Here is a 13,096-nt window from a genome sequence, read left to right on the forward strand (position 1 = left end):
ATTTTGGGTTCTTAAGGCTGGATATCGCCAGTGACCGGTGAGAGCCGAAGTAGTAGTCAAACCGACGGAGTCGTAAGTAGAGTTTCCGATTGCGCTTATAACTCCGTCGCTCATGGTCCAGTGAAAACTAGTTTGTCGGTGTCGCAAGCAGAAAGGAAGCACTCGGAGGGCGTGAAAACTAGCATTGTGATTGGTTTGTTCTTCCGCTTCTTATTGCGGCTAAGGCAATCTAGTTTTCACTAGATCATAAGTGACGGAGTCATTAGCAGCACCGGAAGAAAATGAAAACCTTCTGATTCTTCCGACTCCGATTCCGTCGAGCTTCTGACTCTGCTTACGACTCTAATTTTCGATTACATTATATTTTCACTGAATAGGTCGTGAGCGCTCTTACGACGCCGATTATGACTTTGTTGCTAATGAAAACCAGCCTTTAAACTTGGGAGAACATAGTAAAGAGCCTTTCAATAGATTTAGGATTTTCCTTTGCCTTTAATTTTTTCACCTAAGTTTTTTTATTTCAGGTTTGATGAAAGCCTCAAGTGTACGTTTTCGACTCCTGGTCATCTTTGCAGTCACTTTCTTAGTTGTGTTCTTGTTAATAATACAAGGTTCGTATATGTAACTCAACTGTTTACACAACTGATAATGTAAAAATAACATATAAACTACTTATCGATAGTTTTGAAAAGGAGGTTGATTGAGATAATTTTTGTTGAAAAGCGCTGGTATCGACGCTGGTACGTTTTCCTTAATTTTGAATAGCGATGTTAAAAGTGATTCTCCCCTCGTAAACTCCAGCGTTCCTCACCCCAAAACGTCGATATCCTTTGAAACATCAATTTCGCCTTAAAAGATCTTTTTAAAAAAAGGGTTGGGGTATGGCCCGTTGTTCAAATGGAATCTCCAAACAAATTTTATAGTTGTGGCAACTTCCGAAAAAAATGGCGCCGCGTTCTCCAGAGTTGTTGGAAAACGATTTGAAACTTCATATATATTTACTAGGCCAAAAACAAGCCTAGTGATCAAATGATGAAACAATTATTGAACTCCGATATCGCAAAATGTTGTGATTTGTCAGTGTCTCGCGAATCTGTCCGCCACTGAAAATCACAATCTTTTGCTTAACCTCGTCCAATAATTGTTAAATAATTTTTTCTGAGGACACATTTTCCCTTTATGCGGAACAATATAGTTAAGCTTGTCTACAGACGTAGGGATTCTGTACGCTGACTATTCAGGAGTAATGAACTTGTTCGATAGTTTCATAATTATGTTCATTTCAGTTCCATACAAACGAGAAGCGTATGTATTCGTGGCAACAGATGACAAATATGCCGAGAGAGCCCTGGTACCCGCTTACTCCTTGAAGGAAGTCCAAACGTCCAAGCCAATAGTCCTTCTTTGTACCCAAGGGGTAGCCTCTGTTTCAAGGTGAGGCTAGGTATAACAAAGTCAACAGAAGTACTCAGAATAATAGTTTCGACTTCTGTCAGCAGGCCGATTGAATCTAGCACTGAGCTATAGGAGATTTGGAGCGTCTTCATTTAAGGCGGGGTAAATGTGAATTAAAGTGAAATTTAAGGCGGTTTAAAGAAAGGAAAGGAGAAAGAAAATTGTTTTTAAACACCCCCAGACAGTTGACCCCACGCAAGAGCACTCCAGGTTGTCAGGGGACTGTTTTGATGTCCATCTACTAATTTTTAACTTCAAATTCTAATTTTCAGTATTTATTTTTTCTCCAAATTTTACTACTCCTTTGAGAAAAACTATCTCCTCCCAAAAACCTCTCAAAATTCACCAAAAAATTTATAAAACACCTCAAAACATAGATTTATGAGATGAGCAGAGAGTATTTGCATTGCTTGAAATGTGAATGAGATTTTGCCAGTATGAAAACCCATGTTAAAAAAACAAATGAAGACCTAGATTAGTAGAAATACTACAGATAAAAAACCTCGCATGTAAAGACAGAGAAATTTTAATTCTAAAGTCCTTGTATCAGCAGAACAGAAAAGAAAACAAGTTGAAAGCTCTGAAGCGACATCATCAGGCACCGATTCCCAAGAACGCGGTTAAATCGGAAGGGCGTGGTCGAAACGTACTGGAATGAAAACACGTTTTTGGGACACGTGCATTCAAAAGAGTGAATCCAAACATATATCGCAGGCATCACTACAAACAAACCGCTAGGTTGTAAATATTAATGATATAGAGGATATTACATGGTTGCGCGGAGATATGAAATTTATCTTCGAGTGTTAAAATCGATATCTCACGAGTGAGCGCAGCGAACGAGTGGGATATCGATTTGAACACGAGAAGATAAATTTCATATCTCCAAGCAACCATGTAATATTCTGTTTATTATATAAACCTACTAATTACGATGTTTTGACGATTTTCCGAAGATTGCCGACCATTTTCCGAAGATTTCCGAAGATTCGCAAAATGTTGTCGGAAGGTCTTACGAATGTTTCCGAACATTTTCCGAACTTTTCCGAAAATTTCCGAAGATATCCGAAGAATTCCGAAGATTGCCGAGGAAGATCCGAAGATGTTTCGACTTAACATCGATTTACTTTGGCTCATTCAGCATTGAAACAGGGCAAACTTGTCAGAAAATGTTTCGAAATCGATATCTTCACATGTGAAAATAACATGTTATTTTCACGTGTGAAGATATGATTTTTTCGCGCGAAAGATTTCCTGGTATTTCACTGATGTTTATATAATAAAGTGTTTTCTTTTTCTACAGGTTTCGTAATCTGGGCATCTTCGACGAAGTTGTAATACGACCGGCTCTTGAAATACCTCAAGACGCACCGAAACCCAAATCTTCTGTTACGACCCTGGGGGGGGGGGGGGGGGGGGGGGGGGGGGGGGGGGGGGGGGGGGGGGGGGGGGGGGGGGGGGGGGGGGGGGGGGGGGGGGGGGGGGGGGGGGGGGGGGGGGGGGGGGGGGGGGGGGGGGGGGGGGGGGGGGGGGGGGGGGGGGGGGGGGGGGGGGGGGGGGGGGGGGGGGGGGGGGGGGGGGGGGGGGGGGGGGGGGGGGGGGGGGGGGGGGGGGGGGGGGGGGGGGGGGGGGGGGGGGGGGGGGGGGGGGGGGGGGGGGGGGGGGGGGGGGGGGGGGGGGGGGGGGGGGGGGGGGGGGGGGGGGGGGGGGGGGGGGGGGGGGGGGGGGGGGGGGGGGGGGGGGGGGGGGGGGGGGGGGGGGGGGGGGGGGGGGGGGGGGGGGGGGGGGGGGGGGGGGGGGGGGGGGGGGGGGGGGGGGGGAAAGGGGATTTTATGACAAGGCATCCTTGAAGGCAGTCGCCCCCAGGCTAAGGCGTTTGACGTAAAATGACTATTGAGTTTCCAACCAATCACGATCAACCGACCTCGGGATGTCACAGTTCTTAAGTGTGCTCTACATTGCACTCGCCCCTTTTAGATGCGCACCATCTCACTGGTCACATCGCTTCGCTGTCAGTGAATTTTTAATTTTCCACCTCCTCCCCTTCCGCCTGCCTGTGGATTACTGCCGTAGTTTACCTATATATTTTGTGCTTTAGTGTTTTATTTACAATTTTAGTAGGTGGCGGTTTTCCCCCCACCTTTGCTGAGTAGATATTTGTTAAGTGTATATCGGCAGATCTTGAAAATAAACTTCGTCACCTTGGGTGGCCAAATTTACTCCAACCAAAGACTCTGTGTTTCATTAAGTAGCCCTCAGCAAACGAGTGCGACGCCATGCAGAGCTCTTGATCGCGCATAGCTTATCCTTTTTCCTATATTGTTATAAAATGTCTTGTTATAAAATGACCTTAAGCCACCTGACTAATAGCGGAGTGTTAGTGATTGAACCATCAATGAAAACTTTAACAACACTGGTTAAACGGGCAAAGTTAGAACCCAGCTGGGATGGTATGTAATAAATATGTTTATTTTTTTCTTTGTTCGTGAGCGGGCGGTATTCTACAAATCCTGCGATCTGATTGGTTCCGGGAGCGGGCGGTATTCTCCAATCCGGCCCTCGACAGCGGGCGGTATCCGTTGCGAGATGAATCGTCGAGTGTACTTTCCGCGCGAAATCATTTTGCAGCGTTGTACGAACGAACACATGAAAGATTTGCTCAGCAAAATCGAAATAGCCGCTCACTAACTGTTGTAAATGCGAAAAGACAGAATAGAAGTGGAATTAAAGGCCTCGAAGTTCTTCTAAAGGCGAGTGTTGATTTTGTTTATCAATAAATTAAGTTCTAGTTGATAGTTTGTTGAGTTTGTGGTTGTTTGTGCATTTTGCAATCATTTGCACGCCATTTTAATACGATAAGCTGCGCCGGTTTTAAACTTCAATTTTGAGTAAAAACTGTCTTTTTATCGGCCACTTCTTTGCCAAAACAAAACACTAGTTGCCATCATTCAAGAAAATGAGATTCGTTAATTAAAAACAGCCAAAATAATTCTGACAATTTTGTGCCGTACGTCCAAGCTTCGCATTTCATTTAGTTTCACTTTCGCACTGTTTATCACAAAATAATAATTATGCTGGGAATTAACGCAGAGCTTATTAATTCGTTAAATACAAGTGTGTATAGCTATACCGCAACTGTCTTTCCGTCAGATAGTTTTTTTTTTTCGGGAAATTCTCAAACTTAACATCCTGCGAACAGAGTTCTTTATCAAAACATTCATCGGGAAGCCGGAATCGGCGTTTAGTTTTGTCAATGATAATGCTTTGGCTCGATTTTACATTTATGATATATTTACTACTTCAATATCTTTGATTGAATCTCTTCAGTGTTAATTTAATATGCTGAACTTTTCTGTAAATACGGTTCATTTTATTTATTTTGAACTAAATAACAAACAGCATTTTACACTCTTGCTAACCCGTCGATCGACTCAACGGCATTGAAATTAAATGGCGCGCGTATACAGACAAAGATTTTGTGACACAATCTTTCTAGGTTTCTTTTAAAAACAGATAAAGTGGGGAAAAAAATAAAAACGTTATTCACCAGCCTAGGTCGGTCCGTATTGGGAAAAACTGTGCCCTCGGTCTTGGAACCGCCCTCGGCCTGCGGCCTCGGGCGGTATCCAAGACCTCGGGCACAGTTTTTCCCAATACGGACCTCCCGGCTGGTGAATAACCTATATTTATTAAAAACTAGCAATGTTATATTGCAATTCCTGAGTTTTGATTGGTTAACGGGCAATGGTATATGAGCTCATATACCATTGACACAAATATGGTAGCCGATACACGTCAACGAAATTAGCCGGAGAGCTCAAACATTGCAATTCTTTGGGCGTTTTTCATAAAAAAAGATTATTCCACTCGCGCTTGTTGGATATGAGATCGTTATCGCCAACTCATATCCAACTCGCGCCCGCGGAATAATCGCTAAACACGACAGTGTTGCTGTATATTATTTAGCAACTACGTCTTGCTTTAGCGCGCACCATCGAGTTATGGTGCACGCGGGAAGTTTGGAGAGCACGAAACTGAGAAGCGTGAGAGCCGAGTGCTACTCTAGCTTCTTGAGTGCTCTCCAAACTTTGCAAGTGCATCATAACTTTTAGTTCACAGCTAAATGCATGAACCAATTGTTTTATAACATTGCCGGTGGAAATGTACATCGATACCCGCACTAAAAACTGTTGGGAAGCAATTAGCTCATGCTATCAGTCCCCCGGCACTGTTGACGTTTCTAATTCCGACTGCAAATGTCTACCTGATCCATTTTCGCTCATATCTTTTAAGGGACTGATCAAGGGCTGTTAAATGACGTCTTTGGTGACCAGTGGTGTAATGTTCCGAGAAGACGTCTGCCTTACACCTACAACATGGCGTACTCAACATTCAAAATCTATCGAAGCGCACATGATAGGTATGTTGTGCCTTTCACGCCTGACCAGTAGCGAACAATGCCTAATTTGTCCCTTGCACGAGAAAATATTTGAAAGTCAGTACGAAAAACTTGTAACTTGATCTCAAAATGCTAAGTGATTCTACCTTAAGTCACAGTTTTACAGTTTTTAACTTTTATTATGCTAGAGAACCATAAAGAAAATGAAGATAAATCGAAAAGAAAAAGAGATTTCAAAAGACCCACTTTCATTCCTCACTTTGTGCAGCCGATTCCTTTTTGTTTTGTAAAATTAGCCTACATTACTTAAGCTGTGTACTGACTTATATATTCCAATAATCTCTCCCGCCTTTTAGTTCTAGAGTAAAGAATATACCTCAGTGCGCATTGCATTTTGGATGGCCATGGGCCAAGTTATTTGCTCGCGTTGTACATTTTGACACTTATGCTTAGTCAGTAATGGACATATTTTTATTTACTAATACAACAACATCAAAAACGGGTACCTGAAAACCATTTACATTAAGGCTTAAATAGTGGAAAATTCTCAATTACTCTTTGCTTTATTTGGGAAGTTATTGGTAGGTAACAAAGTTGACCGATATGCGACGATTACACACTCAGCTAACTAATTACCAGATAGTCTATTTTTGTGTGACCTTACGAAGATTTTACAAATTCATTAGATAATAAAAAATAATCCAATTATCGTTATCGTTATCTTTAATTTCATTTTTCTGTTTCTTTTTTATAGATATAAAGATCAAGTAAAAGTGATTCATTTTCTTGGGACACTAGAAAGGAAACCGTGGAACTTCAATTTGAACAAAACAACACATAAATTAGAACCTGATGCAGACATGTATGTGAAGAAATGGTGGCAAATCTACCTCAAATATGTCAAGAGACAACAAGAAAGACATTTCCAGTGAATATTTTACAATGCATATTATTCCTTGGAATAACTTGGCTTTCCAAATTGATCATTTTAAGTCAAGTTTAAACTTATAGGTTATCCACCAGAGATCTCCATCTACCCCTGTCTTTGGCCACTTTTTCCGGTTGGTTCCAGCTCATTCCAATCTGTTGTAGTTCAGCCTCAGTTGATCTTCTCAGGGTTGTTTTAGGCCTTCCTCGGTTCTTTTTTACCTGAGGTGTCCATCGAAGGGCATGCCTGGTGACATTGGCAGAGGGCTTTCTCAGCGTATGGTCTAGCCAGGTGGAGAGGTTGGTGTTCTGCTCTCTTCCATAGATCTTCATTCCTGACTTTGTCTTGCCATTGAATCAGAGGATATGCCTGAGACAGCGATTGACGGAAGGTCTGCATCCTGTTGTTGGAAGCTTTAGTGACACGCCAGGTTTCACAAGCATACAGACAATCACCCTTCACATTGGCATTGGAGATTATATGTATAATATAAATCAACTACTTTTAAAAGCGGCAGAAGTTTTCAGAGTTAGCCTGTATGTTGTTTAGGGGGTGTTTACATGATACCGGCGACTTTTGGCAGACAGAGGGGAAGGTTCTTCAAAGAATTTTACCTTGGATAGCAATTACAAAATGAAATGGTGCATACTCCAGTAACGATTTAGAAATTTGAATAGAATCATTGTAGCACAAGAAACAGACCTCGATCATATTAGCTTACCCGTTACCAAAAAAATGCGAAAAACGCGCTAGACAGAACACGAAACGACACTTTATTTGGCAAATATGTCCCGAGGCATAAAATCGCACTAATTTTTGCTCTTATTATAGGATGTACTAAACCAGTGTGCCCGTTTCTCAGCCCCTGTTGATAATGCCTTGAATGCGCTCTTCGCCAATTTTACATGACCCTTTTACCCCCCAAAACTCTGACATTTTGTGATAAATTTTGTTCGGTTTCGTTGGATCGTGAAGGGCCTTGCACAACTGGCATAACCAAAACTGGTACTTGACAACCTTGTATTTGGTTTTCCATTGAAAATACTGGTTATACGCTGTGTCGTTCTTATCCAAATACTTTTAGATCTTTAAAGATCTGCAAGATCTTTAACGGAATCAAAGTCGGCTGCATTGATGAAAGACCCAGGAATTACCTGCTCGGGGCTGTAACGTGCGCCTCCAAGAACGATGGGCACTAATCCTCGCTCAAGTGAATTCCTCCAATACTTCTCTGTTATGTAATCTACACACAAACTATTCTCAAATGCGAGGTAGAACTTGTGGCGCTGATACTCTTCAAGACAACCATCTCCCATGTTGTGAGAACAGTTCCACGTGTTATTCGATTCAAACCAAGTTGCACATTTTCCAAAGAGACTTGCTTCTACGTGTTTCATTAATGCGCGAACAAATGCAAATCATAGTCCCCCACAGTGGTTGCTGACACCAAAAGTGACCATTTTATTTTTCCCCTGTGCGTAGTTCACATTATCGTCGAGTTGTACCTCAAAGTCTTCGGCAGTTTTCGTTCTCTGATCGGACGTTACTTCGTCATCTGTGACGTGATGGGCAGCTTCTTTATGCTGGACTTTCAATGGATCATAATACCCATAAGGGACGAAAAAGTCCGAATCTTGTCTATATGTTGCGGTCCAGTTAAACACACCGTCAGCTTGAGGTCCTACGGCCTCCACTCCGGGACTTTCTCTTGCGTAGAATACCCATCTTTGTGCAGCCGGCCTGTTTGTCTTTGCTTTTTCAATGTCAAATGTGGCTCGGTAAATCGCTGCGAGATGTACGAGTACTGCATCGCTTACGTTGCGTAGGCCTTTATCAAAAGTGATTTGACATCTTGACTCTTCGCATGGAATGCCATCCCAGTCTGTAAATGTGTAGCCCTGCGCTTGTTTGGCATTTCCTGGATCCAATGGCTTGAAATACTGTGGAGTGTAAACCAAGATTAACTTTGTTCCCTTTAATTTGGGACTTGTCACGCCAACACTGCAGGTTTGTTTTTCCTGAAATTTATAGAACATTCCATAAAATACCAACATTATGACGATTGTGCCAAAACAAACCCGTATGTTTCTTTTCTGTCTCCTCGACAGAAGGAAATAGCAGAAAGAGCGCCTTAGTTTCCTTTTCGCCACATCCATTTAAATCCTGCGCTACTGCCCTGTGGCTCTGTTAGAGATAATGAAGTAAAATGGTGTTAGCTCAAAAGCGCTGTCAAAAGAAGAACCACAAGTAACAAAAACACTTACAGACCAGGAGTTCTGTACGAATAAAAAAAAATTTCTACATAGCCAATTAATGGAGGAGTTTTTAACATAGATTAATTAGGAGTAATTCATTTTATCCAAATTTTTATCATTGTATTTTTTTTTATAATTTTAAAATTGTAATTTCTACTGTAATTTATTGTCACTGAAAAGCCCCGCAAAGGGAGTGTCAAATGTAAGTATAATAATTGTATTGTATTGTATTGTATTGTATGTGAGTTTTCTTTTGGGTCCTGTCCTTTACTTTGTAGTATGTGTAAAGCGCATTTGAACATATACATATCAAAAATGCGCTATATAAATGCATTATCATTATCATTATCATTACTTTAGTGAACTTGATCGATTCTGAGCTTAGTTTCGTTTTAACACAATCAGTTTGATGACAGCAGCGCGGCCGTAAACAAGTAAACCAGATGTAAACTGCTTCAGTTGACTTGTAAAAGGAATATTCTTAGATTATAGCGTACCGTATTTTCTCGATCTCCAAGGTAGAGTGGTAAGTAAGCCTTTTAGGCATTTATTCGAGGTGTTATATGCTTTAGGTATGATGGCAAGATACATTCATGTCGCAGATAATGATTGCTTGAATAAACTGCACCATTCAAATAAACGCCGATCCACGGAGTCAAGTTTGAAATAAACGCCGGGGGCGTTTTATTGAGAAAATACAGTATGTCGCTTCCGTTTGTGTTGTATCGCTCTGATTGGTCATATGGACCATTGTACCGGTAACAACACCCACGTCGCGATATGACAGCACTACGCTCGAGTTACTTGAATTTGGACGGTTTTTAATATGAGTTGCTTACTAAAACCAAAGAAGTACACTTTTTTTTATATATAAGAATTTATTTTATAAGAACAATTTTTTTTTGAAAACAAAAAAAATTATGAATTTTAATGAATAATATAAGAATTACCCCCCAGGCTGAGATTTGGAAAAGGATAGTATTTTGTGTGTTAAAAATTTGTAAATACAATACAATTATATGTTTTTAACTAAACTGTATAAAATTCTTCCATTCTCGAAACTGCAAAACTAACCAATAAAACCAAAAAACCTGAACTAGCCAAATGTTTGATGCTAATGACAGTTCGATGAACGGTACATGTAATACATATGTTTTGTATACGACAACTACCATTATTAAAATGCGTAACGGTTCACAGTCTTGACAACCGCGATCAATATCACAAGAACTACTGATCTGAAATTTGCATATATATCAGTTCAGATATCATAAGACAGTAACGAATAAATTTTGTTTCTCTTAAGCCACGAAAAGAGTTAAAATCTATTTCCTAATAGTAGTTTTTGTTTTTTTTATTCAATTTTGCTTAATAAGATTATGACGTCGAAACTCAAGTTTTACTGGAGTTATATCCTTCGATATCATGTCACTAACTTGACTGTAATCTACATTAGTATAATTTCAGAGGTGATTATAAGAATTGAAGCATTCTGATTGGTCGAGAAGCTCGGCTTATGAGGCTATACTGTCGATTGCATCTACCTGTGAACGCACGCGCTGAAAACATGTTTTCAAATGACGTCAAACGTCAGCGTTTCAGGTGTCAAACTGTGAAGTTTAGCCGACCGAAACGCGAACTTTTGCACTCAAAATACTCACCATAAACACTGAGTACGGGCGAAACTTTACACTAGAAATGATTCAAGTGAACCTGTGTATGCATATCGACACAGATCAGCATCAGTTTCTCAGAAGAAGTTTCTATATCTAATCTTTCCGCCATTTCGAAACCGGAATGTGTTGAATTTTCGGCGCGAAAGTTGCCGTTACGAACTGCTAAACTTCAAAGTTTGACACCTGAAACGCTGACGTTTGACATCATTTGAAAACATGTTTTCAGCGCGTGCGTTCACAGGTAGATGCAATCGACAGTAATCACCCCGCGCGAGGTGATTATAGCTTTGAAGGCTTGGTTACTTAGCCACGCCACCTTTGACATCCAGGCAAGTAAACATGGCCGCTTTTGCTTAATGAAAATTTCTTTGATTTGAAAGAAACCAGTCCAAGTCCTGGATATTTTAAACATTGGGAATTTTTCAAATTAACTACCAAGACTTTTGGACCGAAAATATTTTCAAGAGATGGTTCTCAAAGCATTAGAAATGATCGTAAACACGGCGGTTTGGGCGATCGATGAGAAACTCAGTCAGATCAATTGAGCAAACATTATAAGGTAGTTCTCTTCTCACCGGAGCTACTCATTTTAAGAGGATTCGCACATTCGCTTAGAAGTCATCAACAATCATACAAAGGTACCGGACATCTATATTTCTCATTGTGTTTGTTTTGTTCCATTTTATTGCTTTGTAACTAAATAAATTCTGATTGCAATCGATGATTTAAACTGGTTTACACCGTATGCAAGCGAACACTTGTGTTTGCTGTTTTCTTGTTTGCTATCGTTATTTTTTTAAGTTCTTGATGATCACCTCTAAAAATTATACTAAAACAATTATTTGCCTCAGGCTCAGCGATTATTGTTAAATACAACCCCTCGACTTCGTCTCGGGGATTATTCAACAATAATCACTTCGCCTTCGGCGAATAATTGTTAAATATAAACCATAGGTAGTTTGGGAAAAAGGAACAAAAATACGAATGCATTATTGCTAAAAAAAATTTAAAGCAAACTGTTGCTAAATTTCAACTTATTAAAGACGGGAAATTAAATCAAAGGACAACGTAATTTGTGCGTCTTGCAAGAAGAAAGAGTTAGAGAATTTTTGCGTCCGAAACGCGGCTGCCTTGTGCACGCGAGTCACGTTGGGTAAATACTCGTGGTTATCCGCAATAAATCATCCTCAAGAAATTTCAAAATCGAGGGAAAATTCTCAATACAAAATTAAACCTACCAATATGCAAACAATGTATTCCTCTAAGTTTCCCAAGGAATGAAAAGGGAGCAATTCAACCACGAACGGCGGTCAGTATAGTATTTTGGGGTAATACTGAGGCTAGCGACTCCTTCGAATTCGGACGTACACAATTGCAAAAGTTGGACGCAGGTCCATGGAGCACCTTGTGGAACCGGTCCATGGACCGCCTAAACGACCACCCCTAATTGTCAACATAGGGACAGCCAGCTATCTAGCCGACCAGCCGAGTGTATTCTATGATCAATTTTTTTGTCTGTACGTTGTAATAAATGTCGTGTTGTCACTAAAACAAGCAATTTTGTGCACACAATTTTGGACCTACCCGACGGCTTTTGTCTTGATTGAAGAGTGAAGTGTTAGCAAGACGCAATTTGAAAACAGTGTTTCTTTTATGGATTGAACACCGGCTGCCGTTTGTAAGTGGAAAATATTACACTCGCTCTATAAAGAAGGTCCTGAAGGGGGGTATATATTCCATTTTTCCAGCCCAAGTTTTGCCAAGTCCCCTGTTTCAGCCTATTGTTTTCCCAAATTTTCATAACCCCAGTCCCAGTTCTATTGTTTTCTGTCTGTGATTCCCAGTCCCAGTGGCCAAATACCAGTCCCAGTGACCCAAACGTCATTTTTTCCAATGAAAATTTGCCCAGATCTCTTCAGGCCCCTTTATAAATAAATAACACAGGAACATCTCAAGACTACTTTGCCCCTTGCCTGACATTCGCTGATATCACTGATATCGTCAAAAGACGAATTACGCAACGACCTGATGAACATTGATCGACTTATCGAGGAAAGAGTGGACAGAGTCCAAGGCGTGGGAGATGGGATATATAGTGGGTAGTGTAATGAAATTTTGTGAAGAACTAAAGATGACGTAAAAAGGTTGGTTGGAGTCGTTGGTGAAAGAGAAACATAAAAGGAAGTTGACTGTACTTAGAATGGAGCAAAAAAGTATTTTCGACTCTACTGAGAGTGGTCCACCGAGTTATATTAGGTGTCACCGACAATCAGGAGTAAAAGTGCCGGCATCCACTGAAAGCAATGCAACAAAACGTTTCACTGATCAAACACCTCTCACTGATAAACGGTAACTATGTAGCGATTTACGCCGGTTGCAACCA

At 40.9% G+C, this 13,096-nt stretch overlaps 1 protein-coding gene, 1 long non-coding RNA gene and 1 pseudogene across 2 annotated transcripts; 2 read left to right on the forward strand and 1 right to left on the reverse strand.

Moving 5' to 3' along the window:
- The first annotated feature begins 523 nt into the window (after positions 1–523).
- LOC144641716 (uncharacterized) lies at positions 524–2,855 on the forward strand. The gene is made up of 3 exons (XR_013568609.1): positions 524–632; positions 1,305–1,434; positions 2,759–2,855. It is a non-coding gene; the product is annotated as an uncharacterized LOC144641716 (long non-coding RNA).
- A 971-nt stretch (positions 2,856–3,826) lies between these two features.
- Positions 3,827–7,041, forward strand: LOC144642711 (glycogenin-1-like). The gene is made up of 3 exons (XM_078501754.1): positions 3,827–3,905; positions 5,749–5,875; positions 6,609–7,041. The coding sequence occupies exons 1-3, from the start codon at positions 3,851–3,853 to the stop codon at positions 6,784–6,786; spliced, it is 360 nt and encodes a 119-aa protein (XP_078357880.1). The 5' UTR covers positions 3,827–3,850; the 3' UTR covers positions 6,787–7,041.
- A 155-nt stretch (positions 7,042–7,196) lies between these two features.
- On the reverse strand, positions 7,197–8,938 carry LOC144642688 (3-galactosyl-N-acetylglucosaminide 4-alpha-L-fucosyltransferase FUT3-like; annotated as a pseudogene).
- Between the last annotated feature and the right edge of the window lie 4,158 nt (positions 8,939–13,096).

Source organism: Oculina patagonica, chromosome 2 (assembly GCF_052425735.1).
Source record: "Oculina patagonica isolate OP01 chromosome 2, crgOcupat, whole genome shotgun sequence".
Lineage (NCBI taxonomy): Eukaryota > Metazoa > Cnidaria > Anthozoa > Scleractinia > Oculinidae > Oculina > Oculina patagonica.